This window comes from Hippocampus guttulatus, chromosome 7 (assembly GCF_054856545.1).
Source record: "Hippocampus guttulatus isolate MCC_2025c chromosome 7, RoL_Hgut_1.0, whole genome shotgun sequence".
Classification (NCBI taxonomy): Eukaryota; Metazoa; Chordata; class Actinopteri; order Syngnathiformes; family Syngnathidae; genus Hippocampus; species Hippocampus guttulatus.
Window position 1 is genome coordinate 16,415,001 of NC_141267.1, and position 26,965 is coordinate 16,441,965.

Consider the following 26,965-nt stretch of genomic DNA (forward strand, 5'->3'; position numbering starts at 1 on the left):
AATGTACGGCTGCCTTGCTCAATTCTGCTGTAAGACATATATGCATTGGTGATTCAGTGGTAGAATTCTCGCCTGCCACGCGGGAGGCCTGGGTTCGATTCCCGGCCAATGCAAATACAGCTTTTTTTCCTCGTTCTTGAAGGGAAAAAAATTGCAAAATGCAATGCAGGCTGCTTGGTGACCAGATAACTACCAGTATGAAACAAAGCGTATGCATTGGTGGTTCAGTGGTAGAATTCTTGCCTGCCATGCGGGAGGCCCGGGTTTGATTCCCGGTCAATGCAAATATAGCCTTTTTTCCTCGTTCTTGCAAGGAAAAAAAAATTTGCAAATGCAATGCAGGCTACTTTGTGACCAGATAACTACCAGTGAGAATCAATGCGTATGCATTGGTGGTTCAGTGGTAGAATTCTTGCCTGCCACGCGGGAGGCCTGGGTTCGATTCCCGGCCAATGCAAATACAGCTTTTTTTCCTCGTTCTTGAAGGGAAAAAAATTGCAAAATGCAATGCAGGCTGCTTGGTGACCAGATAACTACCAGTGAGAATCAATGCGTATGCATTGGTGGTTCAGTGGTAGAATTCTCACCTGCCACGTGGGGGGCCCGTGTTTGATTCCCGGCCAATGCAAATGTAGCTTTTTCCTTTCTCCTTATTCAAACAGGGGGGTGGGGGGCGAATTCAAGCGTGACGCGGGCTACTTCATGACCAGATAACTACTGGTGTGAAACTAAGGGTAAGCATTGGTATTTCGGTGGTAGAATTCTCGCCTGCCAAGCTGGAGGCCTGGGTTCGATGGATGTATGTGGAAATTTTGCTAAATTTCAGGTTACAGAGTCAGCTGTGACACTCCGCTCACTCAGTCTCTATGTATTACGCTGCTCTGTGGCGAACCACCAGGAGCTGTCATGCTTAATTCTATCTTTCCTCACTCTCATGTGTGCTAGACTGAGCGTGTAAGCATTGGTGGTTCTGTGATAGAATTCTTACCAGCCATGCAGGAGGCCCGGGTTTCATTCCAAGCCAATGCATGTCCGACTTTAGCTTTCTGATTTAGCTCTGACACTCTCCTTTCTGGGTCGGTATATCTCAGCGTGCACATCGGAAGGAGCTAAATCTGGGGTGGAACTGATTATTGACATTCCATGTGTTTCAATGAAGTGAGTTGATTTGAGATACAAATTTGTCGGTAAGTATGGTTGTTTGTATATGTTTTTGGCTGGTGACCAGGTCACCTTGTCAATTGGGATTGGCTCCAGAAACCCTGTGGTCCTAATGAGGATAAACAGTACTGAAAACGGATGCATGGATAGATGGATGGAATAACTCCCCACCTTCGCACAAATTAAAAATGATGCGCGCACACATGCATATTTGGAAGAAGCAGGTGGGATCGTAGATGTATTCTTTTTTTTTAATGTATTTGATTCAGCTGATCTGGGGGCTGCAGGCAGAAATTTTTAAAAGTGCTGCTGCTGCTATTCCCAGAAATCCAACACCAGAGCCCCCACAACAACCCCTGCAACATTGGCAAAGAAGTCATAGAGAGAGGGAGGAGCTATTAATTGAGTGCTCCAGAATATACCAGTGAAAGTGATATTGCAATGGGGATGTGATGCTGTGAATTCTGAGAAGTTGGCAGGTTCCCAGCCCAGATTAGGGCAGCTTTACATGAGTGTGGCTAAAGCAGCGTGACGGCATCATTGCTGAAGCGACACTGATATCAAAAGGATGGATTGGACGCAGAGGCAGTCAGAGACAAACATACCGATTACCGTGACTGCTGCATACAGACTTACTGACTCATGGTTGGCCGTGAGGAGTAATATAAAAGACAGAGACTCAAGAAATATGTAAATAAGAGTAATATTGCCCAGATTTATACCTCTAAATTAGTTTTTTATGCCTGGCACATATTTTTTAAAAAATATGTAAAGCAATCATAATCATGACTTTTGCCGAAAGTATTTTTCGATTCATATAACTTGACTGAAAGGAGGCTTTCTATTTTCTGTAGAAAATTTCAATTTAATATCCTTTGAATTTTTTTAATTAGGCTTTTAGATTTGTGCCTATTGACCGGAACTACTGAATTAGCTAATTAATTAGAAATATTTAACATCATTGTTATATGTAGTCACTTTCTGTGTTTAGCAAACAGACATACAGTAGTTATATCGCGTTTTTTTGGTTGATATTTTGACGTTATAGCGTTATTAAAATGTGGATTAGATCGCCAAATACCCACCGAAGGCCCATGTCCAAAACTCACTGCCTGCCACTGATTCATTGGTTAGATAGATAGATAGATAGATGGATAGATGGATAGATAGATAATCTGATCTGTTTATCTTGAAAAATGACCACTCGTGTCCTACCTGTGTCACCCTGTTGCACACACGTTAGCCTCGCTGAACAAAAGTCAGGGCGGTCAGTCGACTGAGTATCAAACGACACGTTGACGGTTGAAATACTCCAAATCGTATTTCTCTACATTGACGCCCCATTCTTTCCAAACATATTCCATTGTATTCCATCGCTTGCTCAGAACACACCGCACGGCCCGGAAACACCAGCGTTCACCAGTTGCGGAAAGCATGCCTTTTTTTTTAAACCGGAACAAGTGACGTCCCTTCACGTCACTCAGCGCGAACTCCACTGCATAATCCAATGCCATGGACCACCCCCTTCTGATTAGAAATACTAAAAAGTTAAATAATAGCAACCAATCGTTGAAGCATTGGTGGTTCAGTGGTAGAATTCTCGCCTGCCACGCGGGAGGCCCGGGTTCGATTCCCGGCCAATGCAACGTTATCTTTTGCAACTTTTTGGTGTCAAACTCAGCTGCGAGACCCTTTGTATTTTCAACCTCTCAAGTGAGACTGTCCTACTCAAAATGCTATCATCGTTCTTGCAAAAAAATTGTTCTCACTTGCCCCGAGGGATGTCGGGATTCGATTCGCGGCCAATGCAGACGCAACATATGGTCGGTTTTCTCATGCTTGCACGAAAACGGCAGGCAGATTTATGACTACAAAACAGCTGATTAATACTTCCATGTATGCATTGGTGGTTCAGTGGTAGAATTCTCGCCTGCCACGCGGGAGGCCCGGGTTTGATTCCCGGCCAATGCATGTTCAATTTTTGCCTTTTTTCCTCGTTCTTGCAAAAGGAAGAAAAAAAAATCGAATGCGGGAGAGGCAACTTTGTGACCACATAACTACCAGTGCGAAACAATGTGTATGAACTGATGCTTTGGTGGTAGAATTCAGGTGTCCTGGGTTCGATTCCTGTTCTCTGCAAATGTTTTATTTTTGTTCATTTTAGCTGACCAAGTCAACTGTGAATCGTTTCTTTTTGGTGTATGTGTGGCCAAGACGTGCACGTCATAAGGAGAATAACTTGAGGCTGGTTTTCTTAACGAAAAAAAAAGTGGGGTTTTCTTCACGAAAAAAAGTGTTGTTTTTTTCCAGTGTGGTAGGACTTCTGCAAAAACTTGATTAAGGGCTGTGCATTATGGACCCTGGTGAAAGGGTTTCCATCCATCCATTTTCTAATCCGCTTATCCTCACACGGGTCAAAGGGGTGCTGGAGTCTAGCCCAGCTGTCTTCGGGCCGTAGGCTGGGTCCACCCTGAACTGGCTTGCCAGCCAATCTCAGTGAAAGGCTTTCCAATGGTTTTATGTGACAACTTGTGAGGCTTTCTTCAGGTTTTGTTTGGCGATCAATCCTTTGTTTATCCTTCATCCCGAGCAGAGGACGAAGTGAAAAGAAAAATAAGAAGCGAAACATGAATGATAGATTAGAACGTCTTTTCACAATGAGTGTTGTGTTGTTGCTGTTGTTGTTGTTGTCAGGATACCTATTAGAGTACAGGTGTCAAAGTGAAGGCCCGGGGGCCAGATCCGGCCCGCCACATCATTTTATGTGGCCCGCGGGAGCAAATCATGTGTGTCAACTTTCATGGTCCTTGTTGAAATCTGTACCGAAATGTCAAATTGTCATGGGCAAGAACTAACATGAGATTTTACATTGGCCCTCTACGGGAAGCCGTAACTCCGAAGTGGCCAGTGACAAAAAAATGAGTTTGACACCCCAGTATTAGAGTCTAATGAGATGAAATCGGTGATAGTAACAGCTGAGGACCAATCACCTCTTTGCTTTTCAGCGGACCCTTTATAAATAGTGTTCACAAATAGCGTCTTTCAGAAAGCAGATGAATAAATGCCAATTCTGTCCTCGAGGGCCATTTGTCCCACAACACACCTCAACCTGAAAGTCCTTTGAACAAATAAATAAACAAACACATTTTACAAATAACATAACTTCAATTCCAAAAAGAAAATATACGGCTCTTCCATTCCTTCCACCAAGCTAGCGGAAGAGCGATGCTCGGTAGCCTTGCCACCAGCCGACAAGCTTGTAAATAGAGGGTATGAAATTTAAAAAGGAAAAAAAAAAAAAGAAAAGGTAAACGCCGCTTTTGCCTCGCCTTCATAAGTGAGACCTCAACCTTAATCAGCAATTTCACGGCTCTGGCTCCTGGTGGCTTTAGCCAGCACTTTCACGGTCCGGGTACAAGTGCAGTAAACGTTCAAGACAAGCAATCGATGCTTTGGCAGAGTACCGCTGTGCATCCTGCTACTTTATTTGTCAAAATTGCTTTTTTTTTTATTTTTAAAACACAAACCTGTATAAATGAAGAAAAAAAAACAAGCTTTAAAAGAAAGCGGTGGCTGTTGAACACATGTTCTATTCCCTTGCTATAAATATTCACCCCCAAAGAAATTTGTTGTCTCCTTTGACACGAAAATGGCTGCTATTGCCGCAGTGTGAGATGGAAGAGGTTCATTCCTTAAAGCGATGTTTATGACCATTTTCAACCCCAAAACGTCTGATGAACATCATAGGAAAATTGTAGCCATTTTGCCTGTCGGTGTGAAAGACACTTTTCAAAGCCCTCACCTGAAGTCAAGATGGTAGTCTTCCCATTTGATAATTTCATGACGACACGTTATTCGACGCAGGAATTTAGTGGGAAATCATATAGTGAGCATTAGCGGCATTGGCCTCATTAGTCATTTCAGAGTCGATTGCTGCCCTTTTGTGGATTGGCTAATCAACTTGGTAATAGCTTGCTGCCATGCGTGGAAATCTACTCGAATCTGAATGGATGCGATTCGCTTCATCCCAACTCCCGTCGTTGCCACGGTAACGACAAACAATAGGCCCCATAAATCAGGGAGGATGGGTAAGTAATGAATGACTCATTTGCTTTTTAGCCGCCTACTTCATAGCCACAGATTGTTTGAAAGGATTTCGCTATTTTTAACACTTCCAAGTGTCCGGTGCATGCACCACATAGACAGATCCGCATGCTAAATTCATTCATTCATTCAAATTGTCCGTTTTAAATGAAGAGGAACGTGACGCTTCTTCAACGGTCCAAGACGGGCGGCAAATCACCAGCACTGAGGTGACAGCTAAGCGACAGCACTGAACGTTTGAAAGCTCACCAGCGATTTTATAAGAGCGTACGTGTCGGCTTGACATCTCAGTGCCCTCCCCAACAAAAAAGCGAACATTTAAATGTGAAATCTGATACTCTGAATGCCTGAAAGAAAGAAATCAGTTCAAAGAAACTCCTGACTACCATCTTTTGAGTTTTAGAAGGAGACTTCTAAAGGAAGTCTATTTCTGTCCTGGGCGTTAAGTGCTTGGAAAAATAGTGAATAGCCGTCAGAAAAAAAGGGGGAAAAAGGCACTTCATTAGGATGAGGGGCATTAAAGGAGTGAGTGGAAAATGAGATAAAAGACGGACATTAATGAGGAAAATGCGGACGCTTAGGCAGGGCATACGTTTGCTGACAAGGACAAAGGGAAATATGTTAATACCAGCTCATTATGGTCTCTTTCGGTGTCATAGCGCATCATAATTGTGTTGATTAAGTATTCAGTGGAGTTTGTTAATGTCACATCCAGCTCGCCTTGATGAAGCTTGAACTGAAAAATATACTTGGATATCATGGAGGATGTTTCTGCTTTAAAAGGGAACATATTGTTAAAAAAAACGGACCTTTTAATATCTTGTATACAAATAGCTGGGTCTGGGAAGTGCCTTCCCAAGTGTGAACTTATGCAATCTTTAATTTCAGGACCCCTGTGCTATGTGATTTAAAAGAAAATACACTGCCTGACTTGTAAAATAACAAGTCGGGCATCTTAACAGTCAATAATTTTGGTCAAATAAAGTCAACTTGATGTACTTCAAGTCTTAAAAGTAAGAGTATTTGTAATATATCCATCCATCCATTTTCCGAACTAGGGTCGCGGGGGGTGCTGGAGCCTATCCCAGCCGTCTTCGGGGACACCCTGAATCAGTTGCCAGCCAATCGCAGGGCACACAGAGACGAACAACCATTCACGCCCACACTCACACCTAGGGACAATTTAGAGCGTCCAATCAGCCTGCCATGCATGTTTTTGGAACGTGGGAGGAAACCGGAGCACCCGGAGAAAACCCACGCAGGCCCGGGGGGAACATGCAAACTCCACACAGGGAGGCCGGAGCTGGAATTGAACCCGGTACCTCTGCACTGTGAAGCCGACGTGCTAACCACTGGACTACCGGGCCGCCCTATTTGTAATATATATAGTATATATTTATTTTAATTTGATTTCTAATTGTAAAATAGGCTCCAGCACCCCCCACAACCCTTGTGCGGATAAAGCAGATCAGAAAATGGATGCATGGAATTGTAATTCGAAAGACTGGTGCATGAAGTCAAAAAGCACATCAATATTACTATTCACAATACGAATCTCAAAACAAGCTGTGTGCTGGAGTGGCTGATAACCATCAGAGCTTTTCCAGCACACGTTTTCATCTGCAAATGTCTCTGTCTTTGTCCTTTGTATTTGATAGGTTGACATGAAAGGAAAGCAGAATAGTGCCACTCTACATTTGGCCAGTAGATGGCAGTATTACAATTTATACATGTCTATCAAGACTAAATAAATATTGTGCAAAAGCAACGTAATTCTTGAGAAGTGACAAATCCGGGTCAAGATATCTTTCAAATTAAATTCTAATGTGGCCAAATGACACTGTTTGATCTCTGTAACTGAATTCATGACCTGTAGATATCTCAATCTGGAAATACCGATATTCTAATCGGTTGCAGTTCAGGCATTATGGCAACTATTTCATCTGATTTTATTTGCAGTAGCGAGTGAAGAAGATGGTTAAGCTATACATTGTACTCTGTTACCTTGCAAGACTGCTTTTGAATGAGGCAACGACTGCGTGTCTTTGTGTGTGTAATGCCCCGTGCCTCCAGCTGTGTCAGGGTGCAGGTGGATTACAAAAGAATCAGGATGGACCAGGAATAAGACAAAGAAGCAGCCAAGGGCTTTTAGATGCTCTCGTGAGAGCTCAGTGCAATGCCGATCAATCTATGTGAGGGGGACGGGGGCAGGGGGAAGACAAAATAACTCTTCGAATTCGATGCTTTGCTGTGTCTGGTGAAAAGTGAAGCAAATGTCTCAAGCCTTCAAAAATGAACTGGGGATGAAAAATAATACTCCTCTCCTCACTGCTATTCCCAATCCCCAAATCTGAATGAGATTTTTGAGGGCCAGATGATTCTCTGAGGAAAGACGCAATCTCACTAATCACATTTATTTCCCCATTAACCCGACCACAAAATCGGTACACCAGAAAACGGGAATGAAAAAGCTGAAAATACAATTGAACCTTCTCTTTTACTGGCCTGAGCAAAATCAAATAAAATAACATCGTAGGAGAAACATTTATTTGATAAACACTTCTTATACATTTGTCAGCCGACATACTTCTGATTTAAGATTAATCTGAAAATATATCAGAGAACCTTAAATCAAATCAATGAAGAGATTGCATTGCACTGCCCTATTTGAAAAAGAAATGAATTAAAAATATTTTAAAATGTGTGTGTGTATATACAGTATGTGTGTATATATACAGTATATACATATATATATATATATATATATATATACACACACGCACACACACGCACACACACATTAACGATGAATATGGATAGCATATGATGTGCAGCGGAACCTTCAAGAAAACCTGCGCAAACTATGCCAACAAGAGTAAAGTTCAGCAGGCAGCAAAAGAAATGATGAACTTTGCGTGAGTGTTTTGTTTTTTTCTCTTTTTTTTAATGGTTGCACTTACCCCAAGCCTGCCAGAGGCAACGTCGATCAGGTGTGTCGAGCATGTTAGCCGCTAGTGATAGCGCCAAGTTGGTTAAGACATGAGGAAGTTGTCCATGTGGCGGGGCTTATTTGTGACTGGCGGTATGTCCTTGTATGCGACACCGCCCTGTTCCAAACTTTCACTGTTGCGACAAAAAGTAACTGGGTAGCTTGGCGAAGAAATTCAGCCAATTTTTTCGTGCATGGTAAATGCACCCCTTTCATGCACCCCGTAACCTGATAACATGATAAGTTGTCACTGTAGTTACCACTGTCCCCTGAAAGGGTTAAAACAATGTCCATACTGTTTTCATGATAGAGGCAGTTAGAGGTTTTTTTCAACCTTTACGTCCATGTTTTTTTCCGATTCATGGATTCAACGACAGGTTAATCAATCATTAAAATCATCGCACTTTGCAGCCCTAGTTGACTCTTTAAACATTTTTGACAAAGAAATGAGGCAGCAATTGAGAAGAAAAATCATGGTCATAAGGGGAGGAGTCAATTTAAAAGAAGTCTTTGCCCAGGATAGAATATCTTGATTTCCTGCAGATAAATTTGTGTCCAGAAATAGATGCGAGTATGCATCATTATGGTGGCCTGCATTGCCATGAATTGATGATGACGCGGCAAAGGCAGGCAAAGCTGTTTCCTCTTAAAATACATCAACAATAGTGACAGGTGGCCTGTCGCCCAACCCTCTCGGGAAGCGTTCCACTTCAAGAGATCGTAAGGCACAGTTGTACTTTTGCGTGTACGAGTGTCTTCACAGAAGTAGATGGGTGATGAAGCTCAATAAACAGCAAAAAAAAAAATGTGATGGAAAGTGAGGGGATAAAAATAGAGATGAAACGCATCCCTGAAAGCTGTGGATGATCACACTCGACCGCAACGCATCATTGTGATAAAACAGTTGGGTATGGTCTTTGGGTGGCGAGGCAGGGGGCCTCAAAGACATCCAAGAGCCCTTAAAGGCGAGCAACGACAGGGTGGTGGCGGATAAGGTTGCCATTTAGAGAGGAAAGTGCAACGACAATACAGATAGACAGATAGATGCACTGTCGAGAGGCAATGATGCTTAGGAGAAGCCATGTGAGGGAAATGTCAAGAGGAAAAAAATGGGAGATAAAGTTAACAACCAGCATTGTGTATAAAATAAAATAAAATACTTCAGCTCATCGTTCGAATCTCACAACCGGCTAACAAGATGACCAGTCAGATAGGCACGGGCTGATAGATAGATGTCACCCATCTTAGTTTCTGAATGAATTCTTACGTTAATGATTGTGATGCGTCCAGAACCTGAGGAAGCAAAGCTGTCCCAAACCATATTTACTTTACAGTCACAAATGGGATGAGGTTGTGCGCCCCTTCCAAACTTCCTCCGTGGTTTCCTCCATTGTGCCCTCCAATGAAAGCTAAATGTTTTACCGATTGCGAATTTGACGCTTATGATCGCTCCTAGGGAGAGTAGCAGCAGATCTGCACTTTGTCCATCTACAGACAATCTGCCTTACCACAGACTGATGAATGGCACGTTTTTTTAAATGCGTTTGTGACAGTTCTTAATTGTAGTTATTTTGAGAGTTCATATTGGAATATATATGTGTGTGTGTGTGTGTGTGTGTGTGTGTGTGTGTGTGTGTGTGTGTGTGTGTGTGTGTGTGTGTGTGTGTGTGTGTGAGTGAGAGACCCCTTGTGGACAGCTGATAAGACCCCCCTAACCCGGTTCAGAGTCTTCACAGGAGAATCAATTTAAGTCACTTTTTACGTGCGCAGCTTTTAGAAGCTTCGTTTTCAGCTTCACCTATCAACATAGATAAGAGTGTACACGCACACACTCACACATGCGCACAGGCGCGCGCATACCCCCCACTCCACACACACAGACGTTTTTGTGCAAGTGTAGCGATAGTGAAGGGCTCAGGTGGTCTCGGCGAAGTTGATTTTTGGCGAGGGCCGGGCTGCCGGTGCACTCAATCATATGCTGATTGATGAGCGCAGCAGCCTGGATGAATTAATGAGGCATGGGGAGGATGAGGCGGAGGTGGCAAGAGGCAGCCAATCAGAGGGGCTTCTTAAGGGCCTCCTCAGCTGGCGACAAACTGTGACAAAGCGTCGCTCATCAATCACGCCAAAGATGCTCTCTGCCACGCGCATACCCCCACCCCCCTTCTCTGCCTTACCTCTCAGCCTCATCCACACTGGGTTCACGTGAGGTAGCGAGCTGACTTGTTTATCCCCACACTAGCCTTGTTGTCGTTCTCGTCTGGGTCGAAGACGGAATATTCCGCATCCAGAGAATGTTTCATTGTGTTCGACCCCGTAATAAGTCTAGATTTACACTGTAGGACAAAAGTACACAATTCCGATTGAACTGCCCGTCGACTTTCGACTTTAAGTTCAGCGTTAGCTTAAGGCTAACACATATTGGGAAATACCATAGAGATGGACTAATGAGGCATAACGGTGCAGCAACACTTGTGGACAGACGCTATAACGACACTCAGTGGGCATATATTCTTTAGCATTTGCGAAAGCAGGTACTAGTACTGCAGTTACTGAGTCACATACATACACATACAAATTACTACTTTCATGGTGAATAGTAGAGTAGTACTTGGCATCAAGGAAGTATGTTGAAGTGGTACATCACGACTTGTCCAAGAGCATTGTATGTAGGGGATTTTACAGTGATAAGAGTATGGGGCGGGGCCTCATGTTCTCTGAGTGAAGAGATTTTGATCCATTCTGAAAATGTACTCCCACTCTGGTGGCCGGGGAGGCGATTGTACTTCATAACGTTTAAATGGGATTCAATTAGAGGGGAAAAAAAATCTGACTGTGTAAAAATCACTCCACAAATTTTACTATGTAGGTGTATTTCTAGGTGTGTCAATGTGTAAGCGTGTGTTTGTGCTGTAGGTGTGCGGTCGAGTGTGTAGGTTTGTGCATGTGAGTGTATGTGTGTGTCGGTGTGAGTCAGTGTGTGTGCTTGTGTGTGTAGAGGTGAAGGGGTTGTGTCAGAAAATGAGATGTGTTAGAGAGAAGTGCTGAAGAGAATCGGTAGGCAGCGGGTAAAGAGCAACATGCAGCACGCAGGCATCGCAAGGCGATAAGAGAAGAGCCTGAATGACTGATGCGAGACAATTAGAGTGAAAGGACAAATGGGAGAATCATGAAAGAAGCCAGAATAAAAAAAAAAAGAAAAGAAAAAGGGGGGCAAGAGCGGGAGGTGGTGAAATGATCGAGCAGCAGCGGAGGCGGGAGAGAAGCTCAGATCTTAATCGTCATGATTGAAAAAGTAGCCAGAGAGAGCGGAGAGGGGAGGAAATCAAATCAGTTTGCTTCCTGTCGAGCACAGAAGCAAATGGAGGACATGTGCAGGACGCCAGATAGCGCTGCTATTCGGCTACTTGCGCCGAGGAAGCCATATTTTCATTTATGTGGGCGGGGTCTATGTGCCACAATTTTTAATATATGTTATGGTGCATAAGTCTTCGAGGACACCAGAGTCTTTCTGATACTAACACAGTCCAGGACACTTTGTGAACCGGCCTGTGAGCATCTAAGCGGCGTTCCCCAACCTTTATTGAACCAAGGCATATCTTTTTAAACTCGAAAAATCCCAACACAGAAATTGTCACCAAGAGTTTCAAAAGTGAAATAATGACAAAATCGTCTCAATTTTTCACTCACAAATTTAAATGGACAGTGTGTGAAAATGTGTTGATTCTTTCAATGTTCATGATTTCCAAAACCCACTTTTGACCCTTTCAGGGACAGCGGTTACGACAGTGGACAGTTTATCACGTTATCACTTAACAGGGTGCATGAAAGGGTTAATTTCAATAGTATGCAAAAAAAGATCCATCCATTATCTGATCTGCTTATCCTCATGAGGGCCGTGGGCGTGCTGGAGCCTATCCCAGCTATCTTTGGGGAGTAGGCAGGTTGAACTGGTTGCCATCCAATCGCAGGATGTTCACATCAATGTCACTTTTTTAAAAAATGTAAATGGAGGTGAAGTAATCGCAAATTATATTGCATAGGATGTCCCTCCCCTAGAGGAGGCTGCCATGTTTTGAGGCCATCTTTCTGCTATGGATACCTGAAGGAGACTAACGTAGCCAGCGTCATTCCTCAACATGAGGACGAGAGGATGTGTAACAAAGATCCACGATCCTCACCCAACAACAACAACAGGTTTTAAGCAAACAACAAAATAACTACGTACTGTGATTTCCCCCCCCCCCCCCCCAGTGCAAAGGGCACGCTTGCATAAAAACTACCATTCAAGGTTGACACAAAACTGCTTAACAAGAAACCAACATTAAGTGCAACAAGCCATTTTGTCCATTTTTCCCCCTGAAAAATCAACTCACTCAAAATGTGAATATTATTGCCGTACTATGTTTGTCCTGCATATAATTCCAAAAATTACCGAAAAGTATTTGGCCTACTCATGTTGTAGCATTGGGCAGTGGCCCCTTGTGGGCGATATTCATGCAAACAATAACCCCAGCTGCATGTTTAATGGTCAAACATGAGCTTGTACAACAGCGCTGAGACCCGTCATCAATAAACTTTAATGCATGTACAGACACAAGGAGCGAATTATGCGGACGTATTGGGTGTGCTTGCGCATTAACACTGAGGGAGATCAATCAACACTGGCGCACTGCATCAATAACTCGCGACAAATGCGCATTAAGGACATGAATTACACACACACACACAGTGTCAGTGATGATTTGCTGCGCTGCGATTAATGTGAGCATGTGTGTGTGCGTGTGTGGGTCGCAGCATGAATTATAGAGCTTGGAAGAAGCCTTGTGGCAGAGTGATGGCAAGGAACCATATCTGACAACCAAATGGACATCACAGAAGGAGTTATAAAGCAGTCTGGTTTGTCCCGGCCAATCAGTGAAGAGAGGTCATTCTAAAAATTGCAAAGCCCATCAATGCTGCTCTTCATTGTGGCCCTTTAGGATTTGTATCGAGTACCCTTGGTTTCTGAGTTCTAGCTTTCAACTTCAGTTTGAGCCTGTCATGATTCGGTTTAGGGACCAACAGGTGGCACTGTAGGGCTCCCCCGGCAGCTGCACACCTGTTGGTCATAACTAATTAGGGCTTTAAAAGGACTCCCAGCCCGAACACTCAGTGTCGGGTCATTGTTGCTTCTTGCTACTGTCATGTGTGTTGCTGTTTGCTCTTAGTTTCTGTTATGTTTAGTTCATTGTTATGTTTTAGCTTTAGTCATGGTTTTTGTTTGATACTTTGGACTTTGTTTGTTTTGGATGTAGTTTTCTTTGTTTTAAATACAATTCTTCAAATACACCCTGCTCCTCCCTCCTGCCTGCTTTTTGGGGTCCACCACCACCTCGCAAACGTGACAGAGCCTTCCTGTGTGAAGTTTGCATATCCTCTCTGCACTTCCTCCCATCATTCAAAAAAAGGTTTAGTGAAGACTCAAAATTGACCTTGAGGGTCATTTTGTGTCACGTCCCCTGTGATTGGCTGGTGGCCAGTACTTGGTGTCCAGACATTCACTAGGATAGCCTCCAGCTGCCATGTGAGCCCGAAAAGCAAAATGGGACAGACAGAAAGACAATGCTCCACACCTCTTGCGTGGAAGCCAGCGTGACGAGGCGACTGCCCGCTTCTGTTGTTCCCCTTTCACAGCGGGAGCTGGAAGAGTCCCTTTTGATATTTGCCAACACTGGCCACCTCCCCTCATGATTCACTCGCAGCCCCTCATCCACAACATCCGGCGTGTGCTGCTGCTGCTTTCATCGGCGTCTCCACCCCTCACTGAGCTCCAAGCTCCCCTGTGATTGCTGTGTCCTTGCAAGTCTCTGGCGCGCACGCATAGGCGCAACGCGCGCACACACAATGACGGACATGCTCTCCTATCACACAGCTGAGTGGAGGGATGAAGCTGCTCCCTTGCGGGTTGAATAAGGTGAGAATATTTGATCACAAGGATGGACACATGCAGCGGAGTACGTAGAGATCACAGCTGCGATGCTGGTGACATGTGGAGAACCGCCCACTGGTCTTCAGAGATGATCATTGATTGATTTTGGTTCATTAAATAAATGGATTTGAAGAAGCGGACTTGACGTTGGTGTGACGGTGGTTGACTTGCAAGGGGTTTAGCAAGAAACTATAAAGTGATTAAAATTAATTTTTTATTTTGGTCCTTTAACGCTGATGATGATAGATTATAAATCTTTTAGGTTTCTGCTTTTCTCCTGGTACTCCAGCTTGCTCCCTCATTCCAAATTGCACTGAAATATCGCAGATCACAAATGAAAGCAAAGTGTGGAGAGTCACTGTCTCAGTCAATAGGGCGATCACTTACTGTATTACTTCTTGACATATTTACACTCTCCTTATTTTTGCCCATTGACTGTTTATTTTTTGTGGACAATCCCTTTTTCCTTGACAATCACACCATGCTTCGATGTTTGTCCAATGGTGTGAATGTGTATGTCAATGGCTGTTTTCTTTCTTATGGGATAGATTCCAACAGGGCTATAGAAAATCGATGGATGGTTGCTCCTGCAATTTTCTGGCAACCAGTCCAGTGCGTACCTCGCCTCTCGCCCAAAATCAGCTGGGATAGGTTCCAGCTCACTGATGACCCTAATGAGGACAACCACTATAGAAAATAGATGAATTGATGGATGGCTTTGGAAAAGGAGTGTGCACGAATAGAATATTTTTTGAGGCATTAAACCCTACTAGCCCTCACATAAATGTGAACCATGTTAATTTTAAATACATAAATAAAGAAACAAAAAAATGATATTCTCTTGTTTTAATTCTACTTGGCAAGTCACAGTGTCAGTGGTGAGCTATTTTTAGAACAGAATGTGAGCTACTCATGTTGACCTTCGGGCTCACGATTTGCATCGTTTTTTTGTTGTTTTTTTAGAACACTGCATATTTATCAATCAATTTATCAAATCTCTCTTTTCCCTAACTTCCCTCCATCCCACCTCCTCTTCCCTGTGTAACTGCTCACCCCTCCCCTCTCTGCTCACCAAAAAAGTCACTACTAGTTAAAGACACTATTCCCAATTATTGTAATCTTGACTTTTAAAACGATGGTAAAACCTCAAACTGGTCATCAGCATGTATGACTCCAGTTTTACACCAAAGCATGGAAGTGTTTGAATGGTGATGTGTTTCATGTTTTTATTACCTTACGCTACGTTTATTTTTAGTCTAATGATAACGAGCGCTACAAAAAAAAAAATGCATGTAAGGCACATGGCCCTAATCCTTCGTAACATCATTCTGATGTAGGTCATGTTTAATTTTATTTTTAGAATATTAAAAGAAAAAAACGGGCCCCGGGGCCACTCTGCTGTGCAATGAAGTGTGCAGTGGTGTACAGCTGCTAAATGTTCAACCAACATATGCCCGCTTTTGGCTCCATCTGTTGACCCAGGTCCTAACCGAGGGGACTTCGACTCACCGATTTCGCAGCTCTCCCCGGTGAATCCCTGCGGGCAGTAGCAGCTATAGCCGTCGCCCTCCTGCAGGCAGCTCCCTCCGTGGAGGCATGGGTTGGTCTGGCACGGGTTGCTCTCAACTGCGAACGAAGAGAGTGCATAATTCATTCCATGACAAAGAAAGAGCATTACGGGAGCGCCCGGAAATGTTGACAAACTGCGACGGCAAATGAGGCGAAAGCCTGTCTCTTTTCCGACTGTCTGCCAGATGTTTGGCGCGTCACACCTCTTTTTATTGCAACGGATGCTCATCAAACTCCCGAGTGAGGTCACGTCTGACAAATGTGCCGAAGCCCTCGTAAAAGAGCTGATCACCACACATTCGTATATGCAGTATGTACTTCTTCTGACAGATTACTGCTGCGTGGGCAAGGTAATAAACATCATTTATGGAGATAAGTCCAGGCCCGTTTGGGGAAAAAGCCTTTTAATGGACGATGACATCGTAATTATTGCACTATTGAATATGGTGCAAATAAAGAGGTGATGATTCACAATTTGATTATGGTGGACGTTTTGCAGGTTGAGCAATAATGAAGATAATAATATATATATTTTTTTTTTAATCCACCCATTATCGGTTTGGTATATTCTTTCAGGTGATACTTGTGTAAAAGTATCTTTGTATCATAACAGAAAATAGCATTGTAGAATGTAGAGTCACCTTGTGGAATACAGTATTACTTGAGTATTGAGGTATCTCACACTAAGTGCATTTGAGTATTGGATTTAAAAGTATTTTAGAAAAGTGAATGGTTAACAGTGTTTAACTGTAGTTTTATTAATTTCAATAGTATTTTTATTTAGTTTAGCTTAGTTTCGTAGTGAGGTTCCGTGTTGGCTAATCAGCGACATTAGCTAGCACATGTTAGCATGGCCGTCACCTGAAATATGTGCCTCTAAAAATAGCATGTAAATCTGTAAGTTAACATTAGAAAAGAAAATACTGTATAAACATGAAACATAGAGTGAGGCGGCGGAGGTGCACGTGCCAAACATGTGGATTGAGAGGCTTTTTGATTGACAGTCGTCAGGCCCACAGTTAGCAAACAACCATCCCATATAGACTACGGCCAACACAATCAGCACTATTCTTCCACTTTGTATTCTGCCGTTTAGGCATTTATTCAAGACAAAATTTGATTTTATTTTGTAGTCCCTAATCGTGTCACAAAGACAGTGAGGAGACTTTCAAGATTCCCACCATAACCAACATTTTCCTTGATTTAACACATGCTGGTAAATGTAAGATCCATTCGAGTAAATGCAGATCCAATTTGACCTAGAACATATCCAGTAAAAAAAAAAAAAAAGAAGGAAAGTAAGGGGATTTTAATTGCTGTCAAATGTCAAAACGACTTAAATTTGACCCAAACAATACGGAGGAGTTAATAATAGAAGCCCTTGCAGTACACCACGAGGAGCGGAGTTCCCCTGAAAGCTTGCCTGCCATGAATGTTAATGGCAACCCACACACGGCCGCATGCACGCGCACACAGATTTTACAGCAGATTATGTTCAATTTCCTGCAAGACGACACGCGAGACTCCCGCGACAGGCTGCCAGCCTCTCGTTCTAGTGCATACTAGAGCGCGACGTAAGTCGCACGCTGAATGGCGGAGAGCATCATCCATCACTGGAAGGTTAATGACATATGTCGAGAGAAGACAGCGTGATCTTCCGCCGAGGGGCGTTAATGTCAGGTCATGGCGCTCGGGCCTCAAATGTTTCTCCAGTCAGGAACATTTTAGGGGCCCCTTCATCCCTCAAATTAGTGAGCGGGAATCGAAGGATGCTTTCCAAATCACAGAATCGACTCATGCTCGGGAGCCTTGGGGCGGACATGCGGAAAATGTTTCATTTGTCGGAGAAAGCTTAGTGACATCAAAATGCTTTTAATGCAGGTGCTTTTCTCTCCAATCCGGAGTTGCGAGCTCTTGCAGAGAAGATTAAAATTGCATGTGTGTAACTAAGTTTAAAAAAAACAAAACAATGGGAGCCAGCTGAATTAAACCGTTTTTCTCTCAAAGTACAACTAAACTGCTCCCCACCCCCATCCGAAAAAAATAAAATCACATAAAAAATATCCTTAAAGCAACCTGCAAGATTTCCAAGCACTTCCTGGCACAGTTATCTGCACTGCAGTGCTGTTAAAGATAAGTGGTTTATCTCAGCATGCTTGTACGGGAAAAGCTCCACAACACGTTTTAATCACAGCTCAAGTGGACACGCTATTTATCTGCATTCATCCAGCACATGCTGGAGACCTCACTTAACCACACGACACATTTAAAGCTATTAAAGCATTTGACAAGGACAGAAATAGCAGGTGTGTGCTTAATGTTTGTGATCAGTGTCTCGTTTCCCCCTTAATGTTGTGAGTAGGGTTGCAACTAATGATTATTTAAAAATTGATGAATTTGTTGATTAATCAATGAATTAAAAAAGATTTTTTTTTCAATTTCCATCCATTATTTCGAATGAAACAAACAAATTAATTATGTTTCCGTGACTGGTTTGGTCTGACAGGCAAAATCATTGATCATTGTTTTCCAAAGTAAAAGCAAATGTTTTCACCACAAAGGTAATTATTGTGCTGTCATGGAGGACAAGAAAATCTGGAGAACATTTACTGTTAAGAAGCGGAGATACCAAGGATTTGGACCATTAAAAAGAAAGTATCAAAATGATTAATTGATTATTTAAACTGGTTATCAATTATTTGTTGATAAATCACTTAATTGCTGCATCTCTAGTTGTGAGTGTATTTACATTGCAAGGACTTCTTGTCATCTAATTCAAGTCACTTCCTGTAGTGGTGTTGCAGCGCCACTTCAGGCCTGACATGTAACTACAGCTATGGAGCATTTTTATGGGCATGCGCCTAGTTTTTGAAACAATTCACTTTTGACAGGAAAGACTGTTTCCATGTGGTTGTGGCGATGTGAAATCCCTAAACTGAAGCCCTACAGAACATGAATTTTACCCTCCAGAGCAGATACTTTCGAGAACACCAAAAAGAACAAAAACAATTGCCATGATTCAGATATGCGGTGATTTTTAAACTAGATTCTACAAATTAAATTCACTGCCAGCCATTCTAAAGCATTTTGACTTTGTTAAGAGTCACATGATATGATGTTCAATGATTATATATAAACCGAATATGCAAAATGGTGCATCACTGCCATCTACTGGTGGTTGTGCATCAGTAAAGTGGTTTCCAAACTTGAAATTTACAGTGGAGCAGCATCACACACTCAGACCTATCCCAGTTGACATACATTATTGACAAGTACAATACTTGGGGGAAAGGTTTGCTAAGATGCAATGCAAACTTAACACAAGGAAGGCCTGAGTTGAGATTTGAACCCAGAACCTCAAAACTGTGAGGCCGAGTTGCTAGCCACCGACCACCATCCATCGTGCTGCTGAGTACAATAGAACCAGAAATGGAGCTAAGGGAATTTGAAAAGCATGTAAACGATCAGTACAATATGAGCAACACAATGAATTAAAAATCAATTACACACACAATGTGAAACAAATGCGATCCATAGCGAGGGGCGACAGAACGAGTCGCGCTTTGTGCGCCATTTGCCCATGCGTCATGCGTACATTCTCAAGGGCTGTGTTCTGTATTCTGCAGCGCACTTTTGTGTTTTTGTGGCTCGAATTAAGTGAGGAAATCGCAAGTCGAGAGATGCCAGCCAGGCGAGGGACAGTAAAGCCGTCGAGGGAGCCACGCAATCGTACATTTCTGCCTCGCTTAAAGCTTCTAGCTTATGATTAATTACACACTGCTCTTAAAATAGGACGGCCAGTCCATTGCTACTTTTCACTCTTGCTCTTTGCGGCGGGCAAAAATAGTGGGCTGGAAGCTGAAATATAAAGTGGACATATATTCCCACAACCTACGAAAGCAGTGTGTTCCACAGCTCGAAAGCTGTCGCCATCCCAGGTTTCTTCTAAGCCGTTCAGTGGGGAGATTAGCGACGAGTTGGCCTGCATATGGAAGCTAATGCATGAAATCGGGATTTAGAACCGACCGTGAAAGTGGATTGCCGGAGAAGGAATGCTGAGCAATGGATGTATATATAACGGAAAAGCAATGCGGATGTCGCATAAATGGAACACCCCACGAGTTGAACCAGGTGCCGTTTGAACGACGTTGTGGGGAAAATAAAATGCCTTAAAAGTCAAGCAATACCGACCATAATTGCGATGTCAAGAAATCTTTTTGTCTGTTTTTTATAGACGTCTTTCGATTGTGTTTTTAGTCTTGTGATGACAACCATGGAACAGGACATTGAAACTACATAGGAACGGGCCTGTCTGCTCAGAAAATACACTTTAACCCATTCCCGCACCCTGTAACCTGATAACATGATAAGCTGTCCACTGACGTAACCGCTGTCCCTGAAAGGGTTAATAATGATCCATTTCAGACACAAATTCATTTGAGCAAGCAGGGAAATTTAAGGAAAAATTCCAGCAGTATTGATAAGATGCCACTAGTGGTGGTATTTTTCAGCCAACACCCTCCTCTGGTCTTCAAAGGTAAGTAGTTTTACTGTATCTTAGTCTATTATAAGTCAGTTTACTGCTTTTGACACTCGTAGGACACTGAAAAATCATTAGCCTTGAATAGCACAACTGCCCAGGTCATGTAAACTTTGCAAAATATTTGATATTTGCAGCTCTAAACTCAATACAAATCAAAAACGCAGATCATGACACACGTGAGGAAAAAAAAATTGTAGATATTGTTTTAAACACAATGTTCTCAGATACCATTTTCCGTACATGCTTTTTGGTCGTTTTGTAGCGATATGTTTTTCTTTTCTTTTTTTTTTTTTGTTACTCGTGCTTATCAGGCACCATGTGGCTGTAGTCGTACTCAGTGAACCTTGTAATAGCTTTGCAGAGACTGAGATCATGACTTGGCCCATTCAAGAGTCCCCCCCTCCCCCTCCCGCTTGCCTCCTCTGTAGGTTAGACCCTGATAACCCGAGTCTGGCATTGAGAAGCTAATCCTGAAGTGCGATGCAGCAGAGCGCAGGGGGAACAATGCAGAGCCGCTGCCACTTTAATAGAGCCCTCATGGCCATCGTCATGGCCGCCACGATTCAGTGGGTGAAATATTGGTGAAGTCACATGCATGGCCGACATGTGTTTGTGCACTCGGGTTGACAGGAAAGCGATAGAGAGAGAGAGACAGAGGTGAGGATGAGTCGACGTAATACATCAGTGACGTGATGTGGGAAAATTAGTATTGCGGTGCCTTGAGGGTAGGGCCGAGAGCGATTTTGAAAAAAATAATTACGAATGAATGATTTTTCCCTCAATATTGCGATTGCGACTGAATATGCAATTATTTTTCTGTGGTCCTCTTGCAATTTATTTGGTATGTGATAAGTCAAATTACAACAATCTCAGCTCCCCAGTACAGCAGTAATGTTAGTCTTTCTTCATAGAAGATAAAGAATGTATGCCTGGGGGGGTATTGTTATATTATCTGTCTGCACATGTTGTTCCACTGTTTGTGTTCAACTAGGCGTTGTTTAAAGGGTGATAACATTGCGACGCAGATGCTATTTGTTAGCCTATCGACGGCATTTCCCATTATGTGTTCCCATTAAGCTATAGTAGAAGTGTAATGAGTGTGAATTTTCTCTCTTTGGTCCTGATCCCCCACAAGTAGCCAGGGTCTACGGTTATGTATTTGAAATGCAAACACATGAATTGAATTTTTAACTTCCAAGGCTCTTTTTGTCGGATTTCTGAGTCAAATTCTGATGAGAACGCAAGTGTTCTAGCAGGTTCGGCCACACAGTACAGGCTACAAATATTGTTGTTCGAGACGAGATGTCTCTGACAGGCTGGGAGTGATGAGCGCTGCAGGGGGAGACAGTTTCTATTTCTGTGTGTGTACGTGTGTGTGTGTGAGACGACAAACACACACCTGTTTGTGTGTGTTTGTTCAGGCGTAAAACAACAACATTGCGTGCAACATCCACAATCTCTTGGTCCACATCATAATACATTACAGGGCAAACACTGGAAAAATTGAAATGAATGCCAAATTCGCTGTTGACGGTGCTCATCACAGTTTACATTCACAGGTGAATGGTTGACTCATCTTGACACACAGTAATAATAAACGCAAAACATACAGTAAAAAAAAGAGGTTTCTGACAGCAGAAAGAAGAGATCTGTTGTTACACCTGACATGTCCCAGGTTTTCCTAACTCAATGGAATTATCTCGGTTTTCGCACCGCCAAGGATACATCTTAGCTCGTCATCACTCACATGCCGCCCGACTTGTTCTGCTTCTTCTTTCCTTGTGCCTTTTGCGCTCATTTCCAGGCTGTTTTATTTTTAATAATCTGACCATTTTCGGCACGCACGTCAGGAAGAAGGTTAAAAAAAGATCTGTGTGCGGATAAAAGTCCACCATGGGCCATCAACTATTCATAAGGGGGACTTATAGCAGGGAGCACGCATTGTTGCATGTCAAGTGTGATATTCAAAATAGAGTAGGCACTGTATGATGTGTTCATTTCATGTGACACGTAATGTGAGCATGTGTAGCGGTGGTGTACAACAGAGCACTGTTTCGAGTCACTTTTAAGAAGCGAGACAACGTGGCCACAAATGTACATACTGTACCATGGTGGAGCGACCGTCTTGTCAGTCTACTTAGTACACTACAATCTGGAGTCCATTTTTTTTCCTCATAGGTACACTTTTTTTTTTTTTGTGAATGGATAATGCGACTGCCAAATACTCATGTGTGGGTGTGGAAAGTTTTCATCACTGGGTTGGTTTTTAGCATTAAATGGATCAAATGCCATATACTGCCCATGGCACTAAGTTACCAACAGCAGGTATACAGATCTACTTAATGTTGTGGCCAATTGATCAACACGTTTTTGCCTTCCAACCGAAAAGCAGGGCAGCAAAATCTTTGCATAAACGGGAACAATTCAATTAACTGTGTCTGTATGTATTAACGTGGTCCAGCAGCGTTTGGATGATATCATCGTGTAAATGTAATGCATTTGTTTTGGCGAAGAAAATCATTTCCTCTGCAAACACAAAACGTCTTATCCGGCTTTTCGACGCATTTCCGCTGTTTATTTGCAGCCTCCACTTTCATAAGTGGGATTAACAAAGCCGCTTAAAGGGATGACATCATATGGAAGCAAAAATTCATCACCAAAGTTGTTCTTGTTCGTTTCATAGCTCCCAAACAAAAAGAACGCACGGACTCCTTGAACTTGTGCAAATGCATGTTTTCCCTTGATGCATTATAAAAAAAGAAAAAAAAAAAGAAAATACAGTCTTACATCTGAATAAGAAAGCACAGATTGGGGATTTCATAGTCCCTCGCCTGCCTGCATGCTTCCCCCTCTGTGGGTAAAAGAAAAATCAAGCATTTTCTCTGACAGGCAAACGGCATGAATAAGAGGAACAAGCTCGTGGGCATTTTGCTTGGAGACCTGCTTTAAAACTCGACAAAGAACTCCACACGACCTCTCACAGACCGCCGCCTTCCAGGAGAAACAACTTGCTTCTCGAAAGTCCCTTGAGGGTGCTGCCGCAATTTGCAAACATGTCTCTATTCTCACCGGGATGTAATTTATACCTTGGTGGCACACACCCCTCGAGACCTCACCTCCCGCTGGAGACTGATCAGGTGGGTGGGTGTCCCACGCGACCTGCATGAGGAGGGCCCTCGCCCATGCAGCGTGAGGCGCTGTGACGGATGCTCGGAGCCGAACGCCACCGCCAATGCTGCTGCATTGGGGCCCGGTGGGAAAAGCACAGCGGGATGCGTGTGTTCATCCCTCGGAAATCCGAGCTGCTAATCTCCGGAGCACGGGGACATGAATTTGAGTCAATTGTGCCTTAAAGTGTGACGTGTGTACATGTATTTGACAACAATAGATCATGACGGAGATGTTGCTTAAGAAGTCATCCATGCCACATTTCCACAAATAGTGGTGGGCCGTTTCTTTACTCAACCACAGATTAGGGGGAGGCATTTAAAAGACAGGAGGATTTTTCTATAGCCGCCAAACTTTCGAGTGATATAATGTGACATAAGTAGGGATGCATCGGAATGAAAATTCCTGAACAAAAGCGAAAACCGAAAGAGAGGAAACCAATGCCGAAAACTGAAACAAATTATATATCCATCCATCCATCCATTTTCTGATCAACTTTGCCCTCACAAGGGTCGCGGGGCAGTAGCCTATCCCAGCCATCTTCCGGCAGTAGGCGGGGGACACCCTGAACCGGTTGCCAGCCAATCGCAGGGCAAACACAGACGAACAGCCATCTGCACTCACACTCACACTGAGGGACAATTTAGAGTGTTCCATTAACCTACCATGCATGTTTTTGGAATGTGGGAGGAAACCTGAGTACCCGGAGAAAACCCACGCAGGCCCGGGGAGAACATGCAAACTCCTGCACCTCTGCACTGTGAGGTCGATGTGCTAACCGCTGGAGCACAGGGCCGCTCAAATTTATATATATATGCACACACACAAACAAGCGAAGGAAAAAAATACGCACCTGCTGTCATTCAATAAAATCCACAGTTTCGGTAATTCCTCGATATTTTTAGTTTGAATCTACACATTTCGAAGAAATTAGTCAAATATCTCGCCAAAACGTCAGCATTATTGTTGACGTGCCTCCGTAGGTGATGCTGTTTTGGCTAGCAAAGTAATTCAGCTGGGATTCTAGAAGACTGGGTCCACAATGATGTGCACATCCATATTTAGCTTTCAGAGGAGCAACGTAGTCTCGGAGGAACTGTTCTTAAAAGCTCCAAACCATGAAACTCATCAATGATTATCAAGCTTGCAAATTTGTTTGACGGTTGCATCATACTTTTTTTTTTCTTGAAAAGTATGCACCCTTGGAGGAAGGGGTTATTGTGCAAAGTTGGAAAAAGGAAACGCAAATGACTTCGCCGTAATGTTGAACAATATGTGAGCATGAGACCCACATTTCCAACAAGAGAAATACATAATTAAATGCTCTGTTGTGCGAGTGGGGGAAACAGCATGCAGCATCTGTTGTGTGACTGAATTCAACACAGTTTGTGTGCTCCCGAAAGATCTTTTTGAGAGCTGCGTGAGATGAAAAAGTCTCCATAAAAACACAACAACGGAAAAAAAATTGTTTTCCGTTTCAAGCGACGACGGGAGGGGAATGCGGGAGCAGTAAGGATCAGGAGAGTCAGTCATTAGTCTGCCTTAATAGGACATCTGGGTGGTTCCGTCTGCAAAGTAAAACACAACAGCTTGTGACGGGCCTCCAGAGGACCAATAATCAAGTTGTGTTGTGACAGCAGAGATAATAAGACACCTTTATAACATCATAAACATACTCGTTTGAGGCAGCTTTCCGATCGGCTTGCATCTGTATTTGTAAATTCACTTTTAGAGGCCGATTTGGCGTTTCCTAATACATGGCTGTTGAGTTTTTAATCGTCTCTTCAAGAATAAATTAACATTTTCTTTAACTGGAATGTCAATGAGGCCGCTGATTACACTTATTTATGCGGTTGAAAAGCCCTGACTGAATTATTTAGTGATCGTGTGGTTTTGCTTTTATCCTTTTATCGCACTTTTGCAAATATTTGCCTTGTAACAAATCCTGATGAGTTAGTTTAAGCAGAGGGAGTTAATTTCCTCCACAGATGACAGATGTTGCTGAAGTAACAGAAAAGTCAAGTGGGATCGGGATGGTTTGAAATGAAAGGGTATACAGTTTGATATAATCTGAACAATTTCATTTTTGCTGCATATATATATATATATATATATATACACACACACACACACACTGGGGCGGCCCGGTAGTCGAGTGGTTAGCACGTCGACTTCACAGAGCAGAGGCCTTCCTGTGTGGAGTTTGCATGTTCTCTCCGGGCCTGCGTGGGATTCCTCCGGGTCCTCCGGTTTCCTCCCACATTCCAAAAACATGCATGACAGGCTGATTGAACGCTCCATATTGTCCCTCGGTATGAGTCTGAGCGCGGATGTTTGTTTGTTTCTGTGTGCCCTGTGATTGGCTGGCAACCGGTTCAAGGTGTCCCCCGCCTACTGCCTGAAGACAGCTGGGATAGGCTCCAGCACCCCCCACGACCCTAGTGAGGATAAAGCGGTTCGGAAAATGAATGAATGAATGAATATATACACTGAAGCAAAGCTGCAGTGTGAGCACGGATGAGTGTTAGCTAACGGTGTTAGCTAATGATAAGTATTGATACGTATGAATAGCCAACTGCTGATGATGAAGTGCTGCATCCATGAGTGAAAATACAATGCATGACCCCCCCCACCCCCTCGTTGGTCCTGCATATTGATTTTGGAGCAAGTGCAGGATGGTGGCTCGGTGGCCCCCTCTCTCTCTCTCTCTCTACTTTTATTTATATACTATAGTACGATATATAAAGTGAGTGTGTTCAGCCAGTGAGGCAGTTTTAGAGGCCCATAAGAGTGAGTTCTCCTCTGTGCATTTAAGCGCCTCCTCGACACTCTTTTCCCGCCTCATTAATTCACGACTTCGTGCGTACAAAGAGTCAGTGCGCAGTCAGCACGGAAGAGTTTGCGCCTGTGCTTTATGCCTCTTGGCAAAGGACTTCCTTAAATAAGCAGTAATAGTGTTTGATATCGTTAGCCTAATAGCATAACTGCCGACCGGACTTTCTGTCTCGGTCTAAATGAAAAATACCAATGCGCTTGCCTGCATGGTAATTCTTTTTCTCTGTATGTCTGGGTAGATTCTCAATAATTCAGGTCAGGGTAATGCCCATAGGTTCAATCAAGGGAAATTGACTTCTTTTGGAAGGGGATGTGTTTAATATATATACAATTATTGTTTTAAACTGTTTCCATGCCGGTTGTCAACATGTCTGCATGAAAGTGAATCGCCCCCTGATCACCAGAGTGGCAGGTCAGCACCCTTTTTATGAACGGACCCTGTAGATCTATTCAAGTACAGTATTTTGGTTCAACTACTTTTATTGTATTTATGGCATACAGAATTGAAAGAAAAACATGCTTTCCGTTCTAAGCGTGCTATATTTCTCCTCATGGATTTCACTGACATTCACAAGTCTTCGGAAAATTCCATGTTCCGTGATTTTCAGCAAGACTCAGAATTAAA

The 26,965-nt window shown here is 43.1% G+C and overlaps 1 protein-coding gene and 6 non-coding genes across 7 annotated transcripts in view; 6 read left to right on the top strand and 1 right to left on the bottom strand.

Annotated features, from left to right (window-relative positions):
* The window catches only part of ncanb (neurocan b), a 103,980-nt gene that overhangs the window by 22,461 nt on the left and 54,554 nt on the right, over nt 1–26,965 (bottom strand). Inside the window, exon 10 of the mRNA XM_086115960.1 lies at nt 15,735–15,851. Coding sequence (XP_085972086.1) covers nt 15,735–15,851 — 117 coding nt within the window. The remainder of the gene's footprint in view (nt 1–15,734; nt 15,852–26,965) is intronic.
* Nucleotides 43–113, top strand: trnag-gcc (transfer RNA glycine (anticodon GCC)). The gene has a single exon. It is a non-coding gene; the product is annotated as a tRNA-Gly (tRNA).
* Nucleotides 214–284, top strand: trnag-gcc (transfer RNA glycine (anticodon GCC)). Its single transcript has one exon. It is a non-coding gene; the product is annotated as a tRNA-Gly (tRNA).
* Nucleotides 387–457, top strand: trnag-gcc (transfer RNA glycine (anticodon GCC)). The gene has a single exon. It is a non-coding gene; the product is annotated as a tRNA-Gly (tRNA).
* On the top strand, nt 558–628 carry trnag-gcc (transfer RNA glycine (anticodon GCC)). The gene has a single exon. It is a non-coding gene; the product is annotated as a tRNA-Gly (tRNA).
* On the top strand, nt 2,736–2,806 carry trnag-gcc (transfer RNA glycine (anticodon GCC)). Its single transcript has one exon. It is a non-coding gene; the product is annotated as a tRNA-Gly (tRNA).
* trnag-gcc (transfer RNA glycine (anticodon GCC)) lies at nt 3,062–3,132 on the top strand. Its single transcript has one exon. It is a non-coding gene; the product is annotated as a tRNA-Gly (tRNA).